General features: G+C 43.5%; 2 protein-coding genes across 7 annotated transcripts in view; one reads left to right on the top strand and one right to left on the bottom strand.

Moving 5' to 3' along the window:
• ADCY6 (adenylate cyclase 6) overlaps window positions 1-24,498 on the top strand; it is a 54,925-nt gene that overhangs the window by 15,900 nt on the left and 14,527 nt on the right. For 3 of the 4 annotated variants that reach the window (XM_043885553.1, XM_043885526.1, XM_043885536.1), the window contains 3 exons: window positions 260-464; window positions 1,267-1,391; window positions 1,617-4,101. In XM_043885553.1, coding sequence (XP_043741488.1) covers window positions 260-464; window positions 1,267-1,391; window positions 1,617-1,742 — 456 coding nt within the window. In that variant the 3' untranslated portion in view covers window positions 1,743-4,101. Of the gene's footprint in view, window positions 1-259; window positions 465-1,266; window positions 1,392-1,616; window positions 4,102-24,498 lie in introns of those variants that run through there. The other variant, XM_043885545.1, reaches the window with a different exon arrangement.
• The window catches only part of TEX49 (testis expressed 49), a 52,296-nt gene continuing 28,276 nt past the window's right edge, over window positions 479-24,498 (bottom strand). For 2 of the 3 annotated variants that reach the window (XM_043885608.1, XM_043885618.1), the window contains exons 2-4: window positions 7,123-7,245; window positions 5,035-5,179; window positions 4,440-4,610 (exon numbers count right to left, since the gene is read on the bottom strand). In XM_043885608.1, the coding sequence (XP_043741543.1) occupies window positions 4,562-4,610; window positions 5,035-5,179; window positions 7,123-7,245 (317 nt within the window). In that variant the 3' untranslated portion in view covers window positions 4,440-4,561. Of the gene's footprint in view, window positions 596-4,439; window positions 4,611-5,034; window positions 5,180-7,122; window positions 7,246-24,498 lie in introns of those variants that run through there. The other variant, XR_006337458.1, reaches the window with a different exon arrangement.

The raw sequence follows: 24,498 nt of genomic DNA on the forward strand, positions 1-24,498 counted from the left end.
TAGTGACCTGTCGAAGTTGACCTGGAGTTGTATGCTCAAGTCCCTGCTTGGGTTTTGGCGGCTGCCTAGTAAGGGAGACGTTTTCCCTGTTCCTAGCCCAGCACCAAGAACAGTAGTTGGAAGTGGGGCTCACTTACTGGAGTGAAGTATTGAGACAGGAAAGTGGGGCAGGGGGCCAGAGCATAGCCAGGAAGGAGCCTTGGGGCAGGGCTGGGTCTGGCCTTTCTGCCTTGACAGCCAGGTCCCCTGTACTGTCCAGATCATCAGTGAGGAGCGCTTCCGGCAGCTGGAGAAGATCAAGACAATTGGTAGCACCTACATGGCTGCCTCTGGGCTGAACGCCAGCACCTATGACCAGGTGGGCCGCTCCCACATCACTGCCCTCGCTGACTATGCCATGCGGCTCATGGAGCAGATGAAGCACATCAATGAGCACTCCTTCAACAATTTCCAGATGAAGATTGGTAAGAGGGCCTGGATCATGGCACATTTTTCCCAGGGCTGTTTTCTGGAGTGAAGCTGAGGCAGCAGGCTGGGGATGGCGTCTCAGACTCCCCATCAGGAGTCCTGTGGGGGTTTCCTTTTCTCCCACTTCCTATATCATCTGATGTTAAGAATAGATACCATTTATTAAGGGCCTCCTATGTGCTAAGCATTGTCTCAGACTTTTTTTTTTTTTTTAACACATCAGTCCTCACATTATTATCCCCTTTTACAGAAAAAGAGTTGGATTTTCAGAGTGGGTAAACAACTCAGCCAAGGTCATACAACTAGTTATGGCTGAACTGGGATTCAAAACCAGGTTTATGTAGATAATACCAGTACCTACGTCCCTATCTGTGGCTGGTCTGATAAGAGCCACTTCCTCCCAGATGAGCCGGTGGATGGGAGTGGTTAATAGCATGGGTTCTGGAGTCAGAATGTCTGGTTTGAATTCTGGCTCTTCCACTTATGGGCAAGTCACCTAACTTCTGTAAGCTTCAGGTACCTTTTTTATAAAATGGGGATGATTTGAGAGGCTGAGATAGTGTAAAATACTTACAGAGCGGTTGGCACAGCATGAGCCTTTGGTGGATTAGCTGCTGTTCTGGCATAGCCCTTCTGACTCAGGGGAGCTCCTCGGCATTCTTTACAACCAGGAGACTTGTCCCGTTTCCAGTTTCTTCTCTGGGTCCTTCTAAAGGTGCTGGGAAGTGGTGCCTCCCTGGGCTGACTGGGAAACATTCACTGCTCTCAATTTCTTACTTTTATCCCTGCCCACCCCAGGACTGAACATGGGCCCAGTTGTGGCAGGCGTCATTGGGGCTCGGAAACCACAGTATGACATCTGGGGGAACACAGTGAATGTCTCGAGTCGAATGGACAGCACCGGGGTCCCCGACCGAATCCAGGTGAGGGGGTTGTAAGCGGAAGCTGGGAGGGGTCTGGGTGTGGGGAGCTTCCACAGGGCCCCCTCTGCAGTCAGCCAGGACAGGGGTAGGGCGGCGATATTCTGTGTTTGGTGGAGGGGGTTATGGGGGGAGATAGTAGCATGACCAGAGAACCCCTGGGCCCCTGCAAATGCAGCAGGAAGGATCCTGGCCTAAGCAGGTTCCCCTCCCACCCCACCCCCCCAGGTGACCACGGACCTGTACCAGGTTCTAGCGGCCAAGGGCTACCAGCTGGAGTGTCGAGGGGTGGTCAAGGTGAAGGGCAAGGGGGAGATGACCACCTACTTCCTCAATGGGGGCCCCAGCAGTTAGCAGGGCCCAGCTACAGATCAACTGAAAGGACCAAGGTGGGCATTTGGGTGGATTCTGTGCTCGCTGGGGGAAGCTGTGGCAGGGGGCGCTGAGCCTCCAGACCCTGCTGATCACAAAGGGAACACCCCAGCTGGCTGTGTTCAACCACGTCCTCAGGCTGGTGAACGAGGGGATACCAAGAGGATTATGCAAGTGACTTTTTAAAACTAGGGTAGGGCTGCTTTCCCTCCTTTCTTCCAGCTTTTGGGAGCAGGGGAGGGGGCAGCAGCAAAGGTCGGGGGACCCTTCCTGCCTGAGAGATTAAAATGGCAGCTTCTCACACCTCCTCTTTCCCTGTCTGTCTGGGCAGCAGGCTCAGGGCTGGGCCCTTCCTTTCCCTTTTTCCTGGGAATCTTTTGTACAAAGACTGGGGCAGGCTTGAAGAATGCCTGTTCCACGCTTGCCTTTGCCGTGCCTGCATCCCCAGCATGGGTCCTGGGCCCTCCCCACCCCGCCGGCTCTCCCTCAGGGACACAGGGCCAAGGAGGGAGAGGCTCGGGAGACCCAGCTCTGTCCATATTTCAGGGGAACGTTTCCATTTGCCAAATCCTAGTCCCACGATCTGTCCCCAAAGGGGAACAAAGGGACTTCTGACAGTTCAGATTAGCCCCAGTTCCTGCACAGCTCCAGGGAGAGGGGCATCTGGTCTCACTGGTACTGTGAAAACACCCAGCCAGGGAGCAGGCACGTGCATGAGGATGTTAGAAGACTGGAAGGTGGACGTTCGCCTGCAGGTGCCAAAGAGAGCAGGCCGGCCAGGGATGGGGGTAGTGCCAGACTCCAAAGGTCAGATCAGGCCGCTCTGCCCCTGTGCACTCTTGCTGTCTGCTGAAAGGGACACAGAGCATCTCTACCCCTTCTATTGCCAAATAGAAAAGGGCCAGGGCCTGGAGGAAGACAACCCTGATCCTAAACCTGTCCTCCCAGGCCTCTGGTGCTGGGGAGGGCCTGTGTGTCTGTGTTAACTGTGTGTGCACGGTGGTCCGTGTGTGTGTGTGTCTGTTTTCCAGGTCTGTGTGTCCTTGCGCTCCTGCTCCTCGACTCTCCACCCTGGGTTGCCTCTTTCCTGTGGGCCTGTCTTCTGGGAATAAGGCAGGATGTCTGATTTCAAGGGATGGAGACAGATGCCCATTTTGCACAGGAGTGGGATGGGGCGTGGTAACAAGAGGAGGGTGACTGGGGAGAGGAGGTCTTTTGTGCCAAGTCCCTAATTGCCGTGTGGGGACCACATGTGCAGCATGACTGTCTCTCTGCTAGGGCAGGGACCCAAGCGCCTGCTGGAGCCCCCATGATCCTTGCACTTGAACTCTCTGGGGTGTGGTGGGCAGAGGCTCAGGAGTCCCCTGGATTTCCCCAGGTGGTATCCTGGGACGTGGTAAGCCTTGGGGCTGGGGTAGCATGGGATCCCCCGAGGACCTGGATTCTGGTACTAGGGGCAAGGAGAGGGGAACCCGAACCTCAGCCGTCCCCATTCTGCAGCCTGAGCCCAGCGTGCTCCATGCTCCCCAGTCCCCATGAAGCCTGCGAGGGCTGGCAGGAGGGTTAGGAGGGCTGGGCCTTAGATTCCCTTCCTGTCCGCGCCTGCCTTTCACCTGCTTCCTTGCAGCCTTGCCTCTGGCCTGAATGAGTCGGTACCTTGGTTTCTCTGCACCTGTTGAAGCTGAGGCATTGGCCACAGTTTTGCTTGAAGATCGCTTTGTCTCAGATGTGTTAGAGGCAGAGGGGAGAGGGCCCCAGAGTTGCTGACTCTGGGGACTGGAAGGGGCAGATGGTACTCTTGCCCTTCCTCATGCCCTTTCTGACTCTAGTTCCTTGCAGAGGTTGTTTCTGGCTTGTATTGACTGCTCTGGGGGATCTTCATGTATCAACCAAGTGGGCCATCAGTCACTTCATTAGCCAAGGCAGGAGAAGAAAAAAGACTAGGTGGTCCAGATGAAGTCAGCTCCCCTTCCCTCAGACACAGCCCTGGACAGGAAGGTTCTGCATGGGGTCCTGGGGTGGGGATGAGGCTGTGAGGAGACCAGAGAGGAAGACTGCTTCACTTACAGCGGAAGTGAGTGACTTGTGTCTGCTTCTTGCCAGTGGAAGGGGCCTCTCTGCACCCTGGCTCCCCGCACCGCAGTGCCAACCATGCATTTCCCCTGGGCTGATATTGCCCCCTTCCTTGCCAGTTGGTGGGGGAGTCAGTGGATGGGAGGCCCATGGACTTTGGTTTTATAATGTAACCAGCGTGGGGGTGGGGGGAGGGTGGCATACCATTGTATTTCAGTGAAATATTTAATATATTTAAATATCAATAAAAATCAAACTCTTTGTAAAATTCCCGGTTCTCTGCAGCTGTTCTGGGCCCTGGGTTGGGTCCGAAGTGGCAGAGCCTGGTGGAGGGGGCAGGCCCCTGCCGGGGGTTCTGTAGACCTCTTTCATCTGCCAAGATGAAGCTGCAGTGTCTGCAGAGAGCGTGACCTCTCTGAGGCCCTGCAGCATTCGTTACTCTGACTCCTTCCATGCATGACCTCAGGACCCCTTGTAGTGGTCTGTCCTGGCCCCTCCCAAACCAAGCACCAAGCTCTGACTCCTTCAGGAATCTCTCACAGTCCTGATCTCACAGGAATTGGGGAATAATTTCCCACTCCTTCATTTCCTGTGTACACAAGTTACTTCTAGATCAGTCTATTTATTGCACTTTCTCAGTCCCCTCCTCCCATTAATCAGCCATTGGAACCAGGATACCTCCCTCTTCACCGCTCCATCTGCGGTGTCCTTCTGCAAACACATCCTGCTCAATACAGACTGAAGTTTCTGTCATTGAGAATAGAGTGATCCATAAACCTGGAAAAGAGACAGTCTCAGATTCAGCCAGGTTAGGCTGGACTCGGGGTGGGGGTGGGGGGCTTAAACCTTGAATGGGCAGGGGTAGTGATGAAGAGGTGGAGCTGCTGCCAATGGGTGGTGCTTAGAGGGGTGGGAGGTGGCAGTGAAGGGAGCAGAAACATTCCAGGCCTCCCACAGGAATGCTGTAGATTCTTGAGTCTGTTCAGAAGTCATAGCCATAAGGTGAAACACAAAGACACGGATAAATCTTTTAGCTCCTTTGAATAGCCACTACTAACAGTAGCCACTACTGCCTAGATTCTGGGGCCAGTTTTCCCTGGTAAGACCAAAACCTCCTATTCCATTTTCCAACTCTGAATAGAAATGAAAGCATCTCCAAGGATTTAAGTGATCTCCCCACCCTCACCCCTCCCAACCTAACCTGGTCATTGCACTTTTGATGAGGCAGTGGCGGGGGCTCCGGATCCATGGCATGGTCTCCTCTGGGCGCACTCCTGCACCGTTGGACCGCCAGAAGCTGAAGTTCTGAGCATCAGTCAGGGGGACCCTGAAGACCTGATTGGGGACTGAATGGTTGGGCAGGTTATCAGATTTCTTAGAGTTGGGTGCCCCCTTTTGTGCCTCAGGGCACCACAAGCCCAACCTAGCAACTAGGCTTGACCAGATGCTGAGAAGTCCTGGAAATGTAGTCACCACACCCAGCTCCACTTCTGGATTTCAGCGTCTTACACCCTTCATGGTCAGTGGAATCAGTCTTGGTTCTTCCTGTGTTTACCAGAAGTGCTAAGGTGGTGCAGAAACAAGTGGTCTGCCTACTTGGTTTCTTTTCTATTTGGCCATGCCACCTGGCTTGTGGGATCTTAGTTCCCCAACCAGGGATTGAACCCAGGTTCTCGGCAATAAGAGCACAGAGTCCTAACCACACAACCCACTCAGAAAATGTGCAAGATGGGTCTACTGGCTCTTCCTCCCCTCCCCCTTGGCTTATTTCAGGAAATTCTCTGAAATTTAGCAGTGATACTGCCTTATGTTTAGGTATTGCTAACATATCAATTTATCAAGTGAAAGTGAAGTTGCTCAGTCATGTCTGACTCTTTTCGACCCCATGGATTGTAGCCTACCAGGCTCCTCCATTCATGGGATTTTCCAGGCAAGAATACCGGAGTGGATTGCCATTTCCTTCTCCAGGAGATCTTCCCAACCCAGGGTTGAACCCGGGTCTCCCACATTGTAGGCTTTACCATCTGAGCCACCAGGGAAGTCCTATAATTTATCAACTACCTGTTAAATTCTACATGTTGTATTAGATATTTAAAAAATTTTAATATCAGACTTACCTAGATTTTCTTTTTTTGAATTTTCACTCTTAATTTATTGTATAAATCTAATTATACCAATGTATAAAATTTGTATATGTTTTAAAACTTAGGATTATAGCCTAATATTCTGGCTATCTAGTCTTTATAATTATTATTAAAAAAAAAAATCCCTACTATATTATTGGGGCCTTCCAGGTGGCTCAGCGGCAAAGAATCTGACTGCCAGTGCAGGAGACTTGGGTTTGATCCCTGGGTCAGGAAGCCCCCTCTGGAGAAGGAAGTGGCAATGCACTCCGGTATTCTTGCCTGGGAAATACCGTGGATAGAGGAGCCTGGGGGGCTACAGTCCATGGGGTTGCAGAGAGTCCAATACGATTAAGCAAAAAAAAAAAAACAAAAAAAAAAAACTTCCACTTTTCACTGTTACAAGTAGGCTATTAACATATTGATAAGTTCTGTCACCACAGGATCCCAGAGTTGCCCTTTTATAGTCACATACTCCTCCCTCCACTCCTTGGTAATCAATCACTAATGTGTTCTTCAGTTCTGTAATTTTGTCAGTTTAAGAATGTTGTATAAATGGCATCATACAGTACAGGATCTTTTGGGGATTGGCTTTCTTTACATAGCAGAATTCCCTGGAGATTCCTGCAAGTATCTGCCTATATCAGTGGCTTGTCCTAGGAACTTTTTAAAATGTAAGTTTCTCTTTCACAAAAAACACTAGATTGTTATTCCAGTTTTCAGATGGTCCAGAGAGGTTAAGTGATCAAAGAATTTTGCCCAAGGTCACACAGCTTGTTGAGTTGAAACTCAGTTCAAATTCCAAAGCTTTGATCCTCTTAACAATCTTGTAAGGTTGGTGGAGTCTGCATTTTCTGCCCTTTTTTTTTTTTTCCTAAATGAATGAAGAAACAAGTTAAAAAAGGATAAGTGACTTATCCACGGTGAGACACTTGAAAGAGAAAGTACTCACAGGTAGATCTTCTGCTGTCAATTCTGATTCAATTTTTATCTTATCTTGCTTACCTCACTATTGGAGCCTACTTTCTCCCTCTTTTCAGTCTCTTCTTGGCTCTTTTTGACCTTGCTGCCGGCTCTAAAACAGCGCCCCACCACATCCCAGCCACTCTAGCAACTCAGACACACCTTTTCTGCCCCTAGAATGGTGACAAATCCATGATACTTACATGTCTTTAACGATACCTTCCGAACAGCTTCGTGGTACTTTGTGTGGCTATTTTGGTGCACGGAGTAATTCCCATCTTCTGAGATAATAGGGGGAAGCCTAGTGGGCACTGGATTCTTCTGCTCTGAAATGAGAGCAGACTTGTTCTGAGTACCTAGCAAATGGGGTTATTTGACTTTCTCAGTCTCTGGTCTCCATGCTAACCTGGCACAGGGCAGGGATCCCTCCAAGCCTCTCACAAGCCAAGTGTTGCAGGGTAAGAAGGGGTTCATGGGACACAGTAGTATCAGGAAGAGCATTTGGGGCAGCAGGTGTCAAGTGTGTTAGAAGCATTAGAGAGGTCTCAGCTTGCTCTTGGTTTAGAGCTGGACTGGTGCTGGGTCAAGTGGAGAGGGACAGGGCCAAGAGCTGGAAAGGCAGTATAGAGTGGGATAGTGTAGTCTTAGCCTTCTTACGGAGGTTTAGGAATCTTCTCAGATGCAAAATCTGTATCTTCTTATAGTGACTGAAAAGATGAGATTTTCCTTACCCAGTGCTGTGGTCTGAATGTTTGAATTCCCTCCACTCCCCCGCCCCCCAAATTCATATGTTGAAAACCAATGCCCAAGGTAATAGCATTTGGAGGTGGGGCTCTTGGGGTGTGATTCATGAGACGGAGCCCCCATGAATGGAATAAGTGCCCTTATAAAAAGAGGCCTGAGAGAGCTTCCTGGCCCCTTCTGCCATGTGAGGGAACAACAGGAAGTCTGCAACCTGGAAGAGAGCCCTCACCTGGCTTCCTAATCCTGGACTGCCAGCCTCCAGAACTGTGAGAAATAAATCTCTTTTGTTTATAAGCCACCCAGTCTACGGTATTTTGTTATAGCAGCCTGCATGGACTAAGATACCCAGCCTTTCTTGTAGCAAGGCCAAGGGCCAAGAGGTTTGGCTAGGCCAATCAACGTGTCTTCTTCAGATTTTGAATCAAAGATTGGGGTTGCGAAGAAGCTGGGACCATGTGAAGCCTTTTTCTGTTGATGGAGGTTGGGGCGGTGAAGCTGCCTCTTGTCTCCAGCAGCATTATCTGGGGCCCAGTGTCCTCGGGGCCAGCAGTGCCCACAGCACTGAATGCACTGGTGTCTCTGCACAGCCAGGTCTGTGGCGTGATTGTGAACCTTGTTTCTGGTTACTGTCTGCCAAACTTGGTTCTCTGTCCCTTCTACAGTTTTTATGTGCCTCCTAATATTTTTTAAACAACTACTTCAAGGACTTGCCTGGTGGTCTAGTGGTTAAGAATTTGCCTTGCAATGCAGGGGGTTTGGGTTTGACCCCTGGTCAGGGAACTAAGTCCCACACACTGCAGAGCAGCTGAGCCTGTGCACCACAACTAGAGGGTCTGTGGGCCGCAGTGAAAGATCTCACGTGTAGCAGCTAAGACCTGACACACCTGAGTATTTTTTTTAAATAAAAAATTACTTCATTGTGTAACACACAAAAAAAGTGGTACATATATAATTTATACAACTTAATGAGTTTGGAAATAAGTATACACCTGTGAAACCATCATCAAAATCTATGCCACAAACATATCCATCTCCTCCAAAAACTTCCTCCCACCTTCTTTATTATTATTTTGTAACAAGAACATCTAACATAAACTCTAGTCTCTTTGCAGAGTTTTAAGTATATAGTATAGTATTAACTATACTATGCTGTACAGTAGATCTTTAGGATTTATTCATCTTGCATAACTGAAACTTTGTACCCTTTGATTACTGCCCTCCTGTTTTTTCCTCTCCTGAGCCTCTGGCAAACACTGTTGTATTCTTTGCTTCTTTTGAGTTTAATTATTTTAGATTCCTCATATAAGTGGTATCATGTAATATGTGTCCTCTCTCTGACTTATTTCACTTGGCATATCTTCCAGGTTCATCCATGTTGTTGCAAATGCCAGGATTTCCCTAGTTTTTTTTTTTAAGGCCAAGTAATATTCCATTGTATGCATTTACCACATTTAAAAAATCCATCCAAGCCCTGATGGACATTTCTGTTACTTCCATGTCTTGGCTAGTGTGCATAATGCTGCAACAAATATGAGAGTGCAGATATCCCTCTGAGATCATGATTTCAATTTCTTTGGGGATATATATACCAGAAGTGAGATTGCTGGATCAAATGGTAGTTCTATTTTAATTTCTTGAGAAATTGCCCTACTGTTTTCTACAGTGGCTGTACCCATTTGCTTACCCACCACAATGCATGTGGGTTCCCTTGTCTTCTCACCAATGCTGTTAACTTTTGTGGATTTTTAAAAAAATTATACCCACTTTAAGAGGTGTGAGGTGACATATCATTGTGGTTTTAATTTGCATTTCCCTGATGATTAGATGTTAAGCATCTTTTAATATACCTGTTGGCCATTTGTGTGTCTTCTTTGGAGAAGCCTATTTAGATCCTCTGCCCATTTAATTGGATTTTCTTTCTTTTTTGCTGTTGAGTTATAGGAATTCATTGTATGTTTTGGGTATTAACCCTTTATCATATATATGGTTTGCAAGTATTTTCTCCCATACTGTAGGTTGTCTTTTCAATTTGTTTCTTTTGCCATATGAAAGCTTTTAAGTTTGGTGTAATCTCACCACTATCTTTAAAAAAAATTCATGTTCTGCTTAAATAGGCTAGATTTGGCTTGCATCTCAGGACCCTGAGCTTGTGAACTGGATCAAAGTTTGCCATTCTCTCTGGAAATTGTTGAGATTGCTGACTCATCTTGGGTGGGTGGTGGGGTTGCCCGCTGTTCTGTAGTTCTTCCGCAGTTCCTGCTTTCCCCTTTATTCTGCTTGGCCCCACACGTTCATCATCTGTCCCTCCACCCTCCCTCTTGCCCTCCCATGGACATCTTTAACATTCTCTGTGACAGTGACACCACCAGAGTGGGGCAAAGTTTGAGGCCCCTCCATTGACAGTTGAAGGCTGGGACAGGTGGAACCCTGGACTGAACCAGGGGTTGGCTTTATACTTCATCACAGGTTACATTTCCTAGAAACAGTGTCATTTGAGTTTGGTTGTTTGACTTTGACTAAGTGGCATAATTTGACTTTCCAAATTATGCCACTAAGGTTGGCAGAATGTCCATAGCCAAGTAAGTGCAGACCCAGAAAGAGCAGGAGCATATTCCTCGGGGGCAATGGGACCTGGACTGCAAGTAAGTACTGACTGGGTGCAGGCGACAGTGGGAGCTCTTTCTCTGGTCCTGAGGCCTCAGGCTGATTGTTCTTTAAAGTATAGCCATATGATTTTTACCAGATGACTGTTATGTCAGTTTCTGAGTAGTAGGCACCCAGTTTCCTGTATGGGTTACCGTGTGCTTGGAGGTATATTAGACAGTATCACCCACTTGGATGCCTTCCTCTTGAATCAAGCACTAGTTGGCCTACTCCTTGGATCAGCATTTGGCAAGCTGGAAGATATTTTTGGTAACCCATAGCTTTGCCAAGTTTTGGAAGCTACCCGAGGTGAAGGGTAGTGACGGGTAGTTAAGAATCATGCCACAGCTACTGTGAAAGGGGATGTTCTGGATAGCGCGATGCAATGAACTCTTTATAAGTAAATTCCACTGTGACAAGGGAGAAAAATTCATCATTTTTTTGGCAGATGGTATAACAGAGGCTCTTCATCCACTCAGTTAATACTATACTCCATATGGTTTTTTGTGGTAAATAGATAGGAAGGGCCCTGACAGCTTCTAGAACCAGGCCATAAATTAGAAATTGCCAAAAGACCACATTTAATGCTTTGAATGGACTGTGAAAGATATATGGGGTAATGCAAAAGTAGTTGGCTGGATCTTCTACTTTTCCAAATTTATGTTGTAGATTTCTCAGTAGTATAAACTTCCCAGGGCCCCTAGGAAGGTCACAAAATCTTAGTTTCCCACTGCTTTGCCCATTGTTTCTGTTAGTTGGAACTGGGGCTGATTGGCCACAATGTTTTCAGACTGAAAACTTTTTAGAATAGGTCTACCTATGATGGCTCAGATGGTAAAGAATCTTCCTGCAATGCAGGAGACCTGGGTTTGATCCCTGGGTCAGGAAGAACCCCTGGAAAAGGGAATAGTTACCCACTCCAGTATTCTTGCCTGGAGAATTTCATGGACAGAGGAGCCTGGCGGGCTATAGCCCATGGGGTCACAAAGAGTTGGACATGACTGAGCAACTAAGCACCTACGCTACCTCAGTGGCTCCCAGAATGCTGAATTTTAGATTAAGGTATTTGCCGGTTTGTTCCACATTCTTAGTACATAGTGATGATAATATCTAACAGATATTACTTGAAGTTGGTGTCACTGTAAGCAGAGTAATACCACCCAGACTAGAAATGCATACAAGATATTTGTAGAACATACTTGTAGAAATGCAAACAACATTTCTAGATGTTGTGGTATTGTACATAAAATATGACTCCTATCTAAGAGGTCGTATTAGATATGAGGCAAGTTGACTGGAGTATTAACACGGACTGAAACTGGTTGAAGTATTTTTGGAAGGCTATCTTGCACTTAGTCTTTCCTGATATCAGGAAATTGCCAGGGATTTGGGAGGAAGTGAACAAGAACATAAACCCAGGGAACCAGACCAATTCTCAGGGCACATTTTACACATGGGGGCAGTTCCTTTGCCTCCAAAAATATCTTCCTTAAAGTGCAGTTCTTAAGAATTCTGAACACAGGGAAAGTGGGGGTGGGGCACGAGATAAGATAGAGACAGTGCTGGTTATATAAAATGCAGACTGCTGTCTTTTGCAGACTGCTGATATAAAATGGATCTTCTAGATCCATTGGATCTTCTAGAGATAACAGCAATAAAAAGAGCTGATATGCAGTGAATGTGCTTGGCACAACTGTAAAACGTGGGTACTGTAACCTTATTTTATAAATGGAGAAACAGAGGCCCAGAGAAGTTTAGTGATTTGCCAAGATCACATGACTAGCATATGGCCAAGACATGAGTTTAACCCAGCACTTTGGCGCTACTGCCCATGCTCTTAACCACCACATTAAATTGGCTTTTGAAATACCATCAGGGTTCCCAGGAAAGACCAAGGGCTAAGGAAAAACAAGAGCTGATAGAACTACCCTCTTAGTGGGCTCCCTTGTGTATAGCTCAATGAGGGCCCTGTCAAGGGTGTCTTCTTACCCTGAAGAAGCCTTGTGTTGGGTAAGGGACTTAGTAATAATATTACTTTGTTCCAGAAGTAGATCTTTGCCTCCCTGAGCATCACTTAAATGCAGAACATCATTTCCTATGACTAGCATAGAGGGAACAGAGAAGACTGGAACCTGGTGGGTCACTCTTCAGTGGATTAGACCAGTCTCAGTGGGGAGAACCAGGGGGAAAGATCAAGCCCCTGTGAAAAAAGTGGTCTATCTGTTGCAATACAGACACAGTCACCTGCCTTGGAGGTGCCCATTCCTGAGGCTCTGGCAGGGTGGTATTACTCTGCTTGCAGTTATACCAACTTCAAGACAACTGCGAGTAATGTCTGTTAGATATTATCTAACTGTGAGTAGCTTGAGTATCTTCTCCCTCTAGTTTCAAGTGGATGAGGATGATGGTCTGTAGCAGCTATGAGATGTATGAGTGTTTCCAAAAATACACTTCTATAATTTCAGTACGTTTATCCATTTAGAAAGGCAGAGGGGCTCAAAGACTTTGGCCAGTTCACTCTTGGCTGCATTGTGCCGGTCACGCTCCTGTTCGAAAAGCCAGAACTACAGTGCCCTCTGCTGGAGTCTAAGAATGGCATATCCAGCTGTCTTCTCATAGTGGGTCATCAAACAGGCAGCTAGGAGAGGTCAAGAGAACTAGGAGACTGAGCAGAGTACTTTCCAGCAAGGGTGGGGAAAAGCACCTATGGGATCCCTTTGACAAGATTCAGAAAACGAGAATACAGCTTTTACCAAAGATTTACTTTTTCTTTGAAGAGATTCATTTGGAAGTAAGAGCAACTAGGAGGACTCAGTATGGAGTTCCTCTGGGAGGAGGAATGATAAAGGCTGCAGTGGAGGAAGATCGAGTGAGGCCCTTTGGATTTGCAGAGCTTGGAGGTCATTGTGTCTGTGGCTGGAGGGCTGTCACTAGAGAGTCTGGCGGGGAGACTCTGTCATTTGTTTCAAATCAAGGACAAGCATAAGTACTCTTTACCACCAATCCCCATCAATTTGCCTCTGAGATGCCTGTCAGTGGGCAATGCCCTGAGTGGAGATGTATGCTGGGATTATGTCTAGCTTGACCTAGATTTTTCATATAACAAGGCAAGGGAGTTGTCTTAGCAAAGGGCCACATAAGGGAATTTTTCTGAAATTCTAAGACACTTCTGAACCAAGAAAAGAGTGCAGGTGTGTCACTAAAAGAAGATGGGAGAATGAGGTTCAAAGCAACTGGTGAAACAGATTCAGCAAAGGAGAGGACAGATATGTGGCCAGGCTCTCCTGGGCAGGATAGGGAGGGAAAGCTTAGGTACTCAAGGTGAATGAACTCAGGAGGCTTGGCTGAACCTGCAGGGGCAGCTGGTAGAATTAGGATCAGTAAGGTGAGTCTGGGAGGGGTAGGAATTACTGATTGGTGGACAAGAGAGTTCTGGTCACTGGTCAGGGATGCTCCTCTGTGAGCAACTGCAATTGACCAGGCTCTTTCAGGGTCTGGATGAGCTATCCTTTGATGCCAGCTAGCATTTGTTGCTTCTCAAGAAATCTTATGGTTAAAAATATTGCTTTTCATGGGAATTCCCTGGTGGTCTGATGGTTAGGACTTGGTGCTTTCACTGCCAAAGGACCCAGGGGAACTAAGATCCTATAAGCTATATGACCCAAATATATATATATATTGCTTTTCAGGCTCTCTACCTTGGCAAGTATGTTTTGAGTAGCAAATATATTCCAGTCAAAGGAAAGGTATATATTCCCTATGTAAATAACATTATGATTTTTAACTTTTCTTCCAGTCATCTGTCATACAGTTTTATGTGCTAGATCTTAGGTGTATTACATACATTGTATGTTTAATTTACTCTCCATAACAGATCAGTAAAGAAGGCATTATTATCTCCATTTACAGGTGAGGAAAATGAGGCACTCTGAATTTGCTTAGTGTGAGTTAGCTCCCTGAACAACTTTGAGTACCTGATAAAAATGAGTTTCTGAAGTCAAGGACAGACCAAAATATGCTCTCCACACCCAGGTTTCCTCTTTGGCTTTTCTATTTTGGTACTTTATCAGGAGGAAAAGCGGAGAAGGCAATGGCACCCCACTCTTGCCTGGGAAATCCCATGGACGGAGGAGCCTGGTGGGCTGCGGTCCATGGGGTCGCGAAGAGTCGGACACGACTGAGCGACTGACTTCACTTTCACTTTTCACTTTCATGCATTGGAGAAGGAAATGGCAACGCACTCCAGTGTTCTTGCCTGGAGAATCCCAGGGACAGGGGAGCCTGATGGGCTGCCATCTATGGGGTCGCACAGAGTCGGACACGACTTAAGTGACTTAGCAGCAGCAGCAGGAGGAGGAAAAGAAAGGAAGGGGGCAGAGACTGGCAAAATATTTAGTTACCTGTGTTGACTCACTTCTACAAGTTTTCATTATGACTATGATAAGGAAAGCTTGAGTGGGCCCTCATATCTACTAGAAGGGAAAAAAAAACCTTTCTTGAAAGGAAAATTGTGAATAACTTTAAAAATATCATTATAGTATGTGTTAAGAATGTGAAGTGTTAATAGGTCCATTTTAATGTTGCTGTTAAAGCCCTCACTGAAGAGCCAGATAAGAGTGTGGCTGATCTGAGCATGGAGAACAGGTTGAAGTGCTAGTATAGGTGGTCAGAAAAAGGTCAAGCCACTTGAGTGGATGTAGTAACAAGGTGAAATCAGTCAGAAAGCGAGCAGGGCCAGAGAATCATTCTGAAGACAAGTGTGGGTTACAACTCACAGTCCTGTAAGATCACTTGTGTTGTGGAACTAAGGGTGAGCACAGTCAGGCACTGTGTGTTCCTTAAATTAATGAATGTAGAAATTGAGATTAGGAAGACCTGGTTAAGCATGGTGGATGGATGTGGTTTTGTAAGAGCCAAACAGAATGCAGTATTTTCTCCACACATACTTTTTCCAAACCAGTTCTGAAGTAACAGAAAGGTATGAAGCAAGTTCCCCATTATGGTGGTCCACATTCCCAAACTTCTACCAGCTGACATATTGTAAGCAATATTAGCGCCATCAGGATTCAGAACCAGGTGAGCTCTGTTGCTCTTTCTTGCTAATATGTTAAATAAGATGAAAGCTAAGAGTTTACCATTTAATTTAGCAGCATCACCATGGATAAGAGCACTGGTGACTAGGTATGTTTCAGTGGACTGGTGGGGGCAAGAGCCCGATTGATGTAGGTTCAAGAGACACTGGCAAGACATTTGGAGACAGAAAGACCAGACAATTCTTTTGAGAAACTTTTCTATATAGGGGGTAGGCAGGGAAATAGGATGTAAGGTTCTAAGATGAAAGAAATTACAGCATGTAGGTATGTAGGGAATGGTTAGACATAGAAAAACTGATGCAACAGTTGGAGTAGAATTGGAGTAGTATCTTTGAATAGTCAAAAATCTGATACACAAGTGGAGGGCTTGGTCTTAAGTGTGTAGAACATTCACTCGTTATTATAAGACATATATGGGCACAGATGCAGGTAGATGGATAGATACGGTTTGTGAGGTGTTATATAAATTATCTTCCAGTTGCTTCTGTTTTCACTGTGAAATAGAAGGGAAGTCATTATCTGAGAGTGAGTATAGGGGAGGAAGTGGTGGAGGTTTGAGGAAAGAGAAGGTATGAAGAGGCCTTCAGAAGAGTGAGAGAGAATGCATAGAACAAAGAAATGTAGCCTGACATTTGGGCAGCCATAAGTGAGGTCCATCAGCATGGTTGTTTTTCTCCTGTTGATGAGTATTAACTACTTTTCCTAGGAATTTTTGGTATAATCAGGAGTGGGAGGGGGAAGAATGGTGGGGAAAAAATGGGGACAACAGCTTGAGGGGTCCATATGATCAGAAGAGGATTCCTTTTTTTCCCAGATGGAAGAGATTACAGCACATGTGTATACTTATGGGAATGATCTGGGAAGAGGGGAAAAACTGAGGGAGAAGGGGATAATTACAGGAGCAAAATCCTTGAGGTTAAGAGTGGATTAGATCCATGACTTCCCTGGTGGTCCAGTAGTTAAGAATCCGCCTGCCAATGCAGGGACACAGGTTCAATCTCTGTTCCAGGAAGATCCCATGTGCCACAGAGCAACTAAGCCTATGTGCCACAACTACTGAGCCTGCGCTCCAGAGCCCATGCTTCCTAACAAGAGATGCCACCATAATGAGAAGCCCATTGCACTGCAACAAAGAGTAGCCTCCATTTGCCACAATTAGAGAAAGCTCACTCACAGCAACAAAGATCCAGTGCAGCCAAAAATAAATAAACCTAAAAAAAAAAAGTGGATGAGATATAGTAGACAAATGGAGTTAGTTCATTCACTGTAGCAGAGGGAAGACAGAAATGCAGTGGAATGTTAGATGTGATGATGGAAAGTGTCTTTTGATTACTCCTACTTAGTTAAATAAGGAACAAGGAAGTTATTACCTCAGTGTAAGGATGGGAGAGGGCATTTTAGAGATTCGAGGAGAGAATAGATGTGAGGTTGCCTTGAGGAGTGGCAGAGTGGCTAGGGAAATACAATAGGATTATCAGGAAGTCCCAAGTGCTCACTTGAGATTTGTGGTTATTGTTCCTAATCATTCTAGGAAGACTAGATGTCCTAGGAGGAAAGCCATATACACATACCTTTGTCTTTATAGATTGCCCTGGAGTTCAACACTCCAGCTCCCTTGAGTTTCATAGCCTTATCCTGAGCTTCTAGAGTCAGCCTATGTACCCCAGAGCTTGGTCACATGAGCCCAGATTTCAGTTCTGGGGCAGCTGACGTGGCTTCAAGGGAATACTAGAAACAGAACATAATACATAATTGCTACTGAGTGGAATTTTTACGTAGAAGACTTAATAATATGACTGAAACCAAACTTCGCAGAAGGTAGTCAAGTTCCCTGAATGTCTTTGTGCATAGATATTTCAGGATGTGCACAATTAAAATGACTGGTGAAGAACATACAATATGCTGCCACTTTATGGCAAAAGACACACATGGATTGAAAGTGAGGGGATGGAAAAAGGTACTTCATGCAAATGGAAACAGTAAGAAATCAGGGGTAGCAATACTCTTATCAGACAAAATAGACTTTAAAACAAAGTCCATAAAGAAAGACTAAGAAGGACACTATATAATGATAAAGGAATCATTATATTACAAGAAGAGGATATTACATGTGTTATTAATAACATATATACACCCAATATACACCCAACAAGACAAAATGGTTCTCTGAGGAGGTATTACAAAATAGCTGAAAAAAGAAGAGAAACAAAAGGCAAAGGAGAAAAGGAAAGATATACCCATCTGAATGCAGAGTTCCTAAGAATAGTAAGGAGAGATAAGAAAGCCTTCCTAAGTGAACAATGCAAAGAAATAGAGGAAAACAATAGAATGGGAATGACTAGAGATCTCTTCAAGAAAATTAGAGATACCAAGGGAACATGTCATGCAAAGATGGGCAGAGTAAAGGACAGAAACAGTATGGACCTAACAGAAACAGAAGATACTAAGAAGAGGTGGCAAGAATACATGGAAGAACTGTACAAAAAAGGTCTTAATGAGCTGGATAACCACCATGGTATGTTCACTCACCTAGAATCAGACATCCTGGAGTGTGAAGTCAAGTGGGCCTTAAGAATCATTACTATGAACGAAGCTAGTGGAGGTGATGGAATTCCAGCTGAGCTATTTCAAATCCTAAAGGATGATGATGCTGTTAAAGTGTTGTACTCAATATGCCAGCAAATTTGGAAAACTCATCAGTGACCACAGCACTGCAAAAGGTCAGTTTTCATTCCAATTCCAAAGAAGGGCAATGCCAAAGAATGTTCAAATTACCGTACAATTGTGCTCATTTCACATGCTAGCAAGGTAACGCTCAAAATCCAAGCTAGGCTTCAATAGTATGTTAACCGAGAACTTCCGATGTACAAGGTAGATTTAGAAAAGGCAGAGGAACAGAGATCAAATGGTCAACATCTGTTGGATCACAGAAAACCCAAAGGAATTCCAGAAAAATATCTACTTCTGCTTCATTGACTAATCTAAAGCCTTTGACTGTGTGGATCACAACAAACTGTGAAAAATTCTTAGAGAGATGGGAGTATCAGACCACCTTACCTGCCTCCTGAGAAATCTGTATGCAGATCAAGAAGCAACAGTTACAGCCAGACATGGAACAATGGACTGGTTCAAAGTTGAGAAAGGAGGCTGTATATTGTCACCCTGCTTATTTATACAGCGTACATCATGTGAAATGCTGGACTGGATGACTTGCAAGTGGAATCAAGATTGCTGGGAACAATATCAATAACCTCAGATATCCAGATGACACCACCCTAATGGAAGAAAGCAAAGAGAAACTAAAGAGCCTTTTGATGAGGTGATAGAGGAGAGTGAAAAAGCTGGCTTAAAACTCAACATTGAAAAAACTAAGATCATAGCATTTAGTCCCATCACTTCATGGCAAATAGGTGGGGAAACAATGGAAACAGTGAGAGACTTTATTTTCTTGAGTTCCAAAATCACTGCAGATGGTGACTGCAGCCAAGAAACTAAAAGACGCTTGCTCCTTGGAAGAAAAGCTATGACAAACTTAGACAGTGTATTAAAAAGCAGAGACATCACTTTGTCAACAAAGGTCCATCTAGTCAAAGCTATGGTTTTTCCAGCTTTATAGATGGATGTATGGATGTGAAAGTTGGACCATAAAGAAGGCTGAGCACCAAAGAATTGGTGCTTTCAAACTGTGGTGGTGGAGAAGACTCTTGAGAGTCCCTTGGACATCAAGGAGATCAAACAGGTCAATCCTAAAGGAAATTTCCTGAATATTAATTGGAAGGACTGAGGCTGAAGCTGAAGCATCAATACTTTGGCCACCTGATTCAAAGAACTGACTCACTGGAAAAGACCCTGATGCTGGGCAAGATTGAAGGTGGGAGAAGAAGGGGATGACAGAGGATGAGATGGTTGGATGGCATCACTGACTCAATGGACATGAGTTTCAGCAAACTCCGAGAGATTAGTGAAGGGAAGCCTGGCGAGCTGCAGTCCATGGGGTCGCAGAGTCAGACATGACTGAATGACTGAACAACAATAACAGAAATACACCCAATATGGGAGTACCTAATACATAAATACTATCAGATATAGAGGAAGAAATTGACATAAGTTATGTGAACATATGACGTGTGTGTATATATGTAAATATATGTGCATAACACATACACACCTATATATGGCAAATATTTCAGTAATAGGAAGCTTTAACACCTCACTGACATCAAAGGACAGATCTTCCAGACAGAAAATCAGTAAAACAACAGAAATCCTATAGACACAATAAAACAGCTGGACTTAACTTATATCTACAAGACACTATATCCAAACAAAATAAAACAAAAAACAAAACAAAAGCAAAAAAAATAACTAGGACTTCCCTGGTGGTGCAATGGATAAGAATCCGCCTGTCAATGCAGAGGGCACATAGGTTTGATCCCTGGTTTGGGAAGATCCCACATGCTGAGGAGCAGCTAAGCCCACGCACCACAACTACTGAAGCCCACGTGCCTAAAGCCTGTGCACCGCAACAAGAGAAGCCATCACAATGAGAAGCCCATGCACGAGAATGAAGAGTAGACCCTGCTCGCCACAGCTAGAGAAAGTCCGCAAAAAGTAACGAAGACCTACACAGTCAAAAATAAAAACAGATAAATAATTTTAAAAAAAGAATCAGAGTACATATTCTTTTCAAGTCTCAAGGAACATTTTCTAGAATAGACCACATAATTTCACACAAAACAAGACTCAACAAAGTTAAGAGGAAAGAAATAATTTCAAGCATCTTTTCTGACCATAACAGTATGAAACTAGAAATCAACCATAGGAGAAAAAAATGCTTGTTATAAATGGGAGATGAGTCACCGGTTTCTGGCTGGGATACAGTGAAAGTAGTCTGTGATCAAAGTGGGAGTTGGAAGTGCTTTGCTATAGTTTTGGCCTTGAACTGCTTCTAGATTCTGAAATTTGCTCTTGTGAAGTTCTTGCCTTAGCTCTACACATGGCTGATTCATCCTCATTCTTCATGAGGTTGCTCAAACATTACTTCCTTGATTATTGTCTAAAGTGAACCTCTCCAAGTTACTCTCCATCATGGGATCTGTGAACTCAGTTGCCTCCAAGAGTCAGGCAGATAATGTTAGTGAGTAAAACAAACTGAGCAATAAACTTGTCCAATCAAAATGGGCAGCTGCTACTTTACTCTGACCATTTGTGCTCATGTGGGAATTTAGGGCCAGTGCGGCCAGTTCTAATCTTTAAGAGAAGTCAGAAATATGGAATTTACATAAAATCTCCCGAGTTTAGATGTTGGTCCAAATTTTTTCAAGAAATCACTATGCAGGCTGAGTCTGGCCCTCTGGCCAGCATAACTCCTGAGCCATTGCATCAACTCTCCCACCCTCATATCTTTTCCACACTTGTTATGCTTGTTACAATCTGCGAATATCTTATTTATTTATTGTCTGTGTTAGTCACTTTTGTATTCCCAGTGTCTGACACAGTGCCTGGCACAGTCAGTTCTCAACAAATAAACATCTGATGTTGGATGAGAAGGGGAGTCTGGATTGATGCACTACTTGGGGGTTTTCTATGTACTCTGAATATTATATATATGAATTATAGATATGTGTGTGTTTTATGTGTATGTGTGAATTATAAATTTGTGTGTGTTTATATAGAGGTGTGTGTATATATATAAATATGTGTATACACAAATACACATCTATAAATAGCAAATATTTTCTTAGTCTCTCTTTTATTTATTTAATTTTGGCCATGCTGTATGGCTTGTGGGATCTCAGTTCCCAGACCAGGGATCAAACCCAGGTCTTTGGCAATGAAAGTGTGGAGTCCTGACCACTAGACTAACAGGGAAGTACCCTCTTAGTTGCTTTCTTGCCTTTAACTTTATGATGTCTTTTGATACAGAATTATAATTTTTTATTTAGGAAAAGTTGTCCATCTTTAATTTTAGGTTTCTGGGCCTTATGTCCTATAAGAAAGTTTTCTGAAATCATCCTAGGATTGTGAAAATATTTTACATCTTCCTCTAATATTTGTATAGTTTTGTCTTATATGCTTAGGTCTTTACATCATCAAGAACTTATTTTTGTGTATGATATGAGGTGGATATCATATTATGCTAATCATGTCCTTTTTTACTTAATTTACAAAGTGTTTTCTAAAAGTATCAAATGCCTTTTTAGTTCCTAGTGATAGTTGGATATAACTTTTTGACACACAGGTATGATGTATTTATATTTATCTATTTCCTAATAGTAAATCATCACTGCATTTCTGGAATAAATCCTACTTGATGGTAGATGATTGTCTTTATTCTTGAATTTAATCTGTTAGTGAATTTGTCCATTTATTGGTCTATGGGTTCCTCTTTTGTACTGTATTCTGTATTGTTTTATGTTATTTTATCAGTTAAGTTAGTATTGTAAAATTAATTGCTTATTTTCATTTTTTTCTATTAAGAATGGAATTATCTGTTAACATTTTGAAAATATTTCCTATCAAAATTGTCTGAGCCAAACATTTTGTTCTATGTAACTGTAATAACTTTCATTTTCTCTTATGATTATTGATTTAATAAGTTTATACTGTTTATTTTAAATCTGTCTTATAATCCAAACATTTACAAAAACACATAAACCTCTTTTCACTTACTTGACAGTGTTCTTTGAAACACAGAAGTTTTTAGTATATGTGCTGCCGAAGCAAGCACAACACAGAAGTTTTTAATTTTTATGAAATCCAATTTATCTATCTTTCCTTCTGTCATTTATGCTTTTGCTGTCATTTATTACAAAACATTGCCTAACCCAAGGTCATGAAGATTTTTCTTCTAAAAGTTTTAAAGTTTTTAAAAAAATTTTATTTATTTTTTAAATATAAATTTATTTATTATAATTGGAGGCTAATTACTTTACAATACTGTATTGGTTTTGCCATACATTGACATGAATCTTCCACGGGTGTACATGTGCTCCCCATCCTAAGCACCCCCCCTCAACCTCCCTCCCCATCCCATCCCTCTGGGTCATCCCAGTGCACCAGCCCCGAGCACCCTGTATCATGCATCGAACCTGGACTGGCAGTCTGTTTCACATATGATAATTACATGTTTCAATGCCATTCTCCCAAACCATCCCACCCTCGCTCTCTCCTACAGAGTCCAAAAGACTGTTCTATACATCTGTGTCTCTTTTGCTATCTCGCATACAGGGTTATCATTACCGTCTTTCTAAATTTCATATATATGTGTTAGTATACTGTATTGGTGTTTTTCTTTCTGGCTTACTTCAGTCTGTATAATAGGCTCCAGTTTCATCCACCTCATTAGAACTGATTCAAATGTATTCTTTTTAATGGCAGAGTAATATTCCATTGTGTATATGTACCACAGCTTTCTTATCCATTCATCTGCTGATGGACATCTAGGTTGCTTCGATGTCCTGGCTATTATAAACAGTGCTGCGATGAACATTGGGGTACACATGTCTCTTTCAATTCTGGTTTCCTTGGTGTGTATGCCCAGCAGTGGGATTGCTGGGTCATATGGCAGTTCTATTTACGGTTTTTTAAGGAATCTCCACACTGTTCTTCATAGCAGCTGTACTAGTTTGCATCCCCACCAACAGTGTAAGAGGGTTCCTTTTTCTCCACACCCTCTCCAGCATTTATTGCTTAGACTTTTGGATAGCAGCCATTCTGACTGGCGTGAAATGGTACCTCATTGTGGTTTTGATTTGCATTTCTCTAATAATGAGTGATGCTGAGCATCTTTTCATGTGTTTGTTAGCCATCTGTATGTCTTCTTTGGAGAAATGTCTGTTTAGTTCTTTTGCCCATTTTTTGACTGGGTTGTTTATTTTTCTGGAATTGAGCTGCAGGAGTTGCTTGCATATTTTTGAGATTAATTCTTTATCAGTTGCTTCATTTGCTATTATTTTCTCCCATTCTGAAGGCTGTCTTTTCACCTTGCTTATAGTTTCCTTTGTTGTGCAAAAGCTTTTAATTTTAATTAGGTCCCATTTGTTTATTTTTGCTTTTATTTCCAATATTCTGGGAGGTGGGTCATAGAGGATCCTGCTGTGATTTATGTCGGAGAGTGTTTTGCCTATGTTTTTGTCTAGGAGTTTTATAGTTTCTGGTCTTACATTTAGAATCAATATAGTAAAAATGAGTATACTATCCAAAGCAATCTATAGATTCAATGCAATCCCTATTAAGCTACCAACGGTATTTTTCACAGAACTAGAAAAAATAATTTCACAATTTGTATGGAAATACAAAAAACCTTGAATAGCCAAAGCAATCTTGAGAAAGAAGAATGGAACTGGAGAAATCAACCTGCCTGACTTCAGGCTCTACTACAAAGCCACAGTCATCAATACAGTATGGTACTGGCACAAAGACAGAAATATAAATCAATGGAACAAAATAGAAAGCCCAGGGATAAATCCATGCACCTATGGACACCTTATCTTCGACAAAGGAGGCAAGAATATACAATGGAGAAAAGACAATCTCTTTAACAAGTGGTGCTGGGAAAACTGGTCAACCACTTGTAAAAGAATGAAACTAGAACACTTTCTAACACCACATGCAAAAATAAACTCAAAATGGATTAAAAGTTTTAAAGTTTTAGCTCTTACATTTATGTCTGTGATCCATTTTGAGTTTATTTTTGCATATGGTGTGAGGTGGCATCCAATTTCATTCTTTTGCATGTGATTATCCAGTTTTTGCAACACCATTTGTTGAAAAAACTATTCTCTCCCATTGAATTGTCCTGGCACCTTTGCTGCAAATCAATTGACCATAAATATAAGGGTTTATTTCTAGACTCTCAATTCTATTTCACTGATCTAATATGGCGGTTCTTATGCCAACATCACCATGGTCTTGATTATAGAAGTTTTGTAGAAGAACTGAACTTGGGAAGTATGTCCTCTGTCATTATTATTCTTCAAGATTGCTTTGGTTATTCTGGATTACCTACATTTCCATATGAATTTTAGGGTATCTTGTCAATTTCTATCAGATATCATTATCTTTGGGTAATATTTCCTTTTTAACTGAAGTATAGTT

This window comes from Cervus elaphus, chromosome 3 (assembly GCF_910594005.1).
Source record: "Cervus elaphus chromosome 3, mCerEla1.1, whole genome shotgun sequence".
NCBI classification, from domain to species: domain Eukaryota; kingdom Metazoa; phylum Chordata; class Mammalia; order Artiodactyla; family Cervidae; genus Cervus; species Cervus elaphus.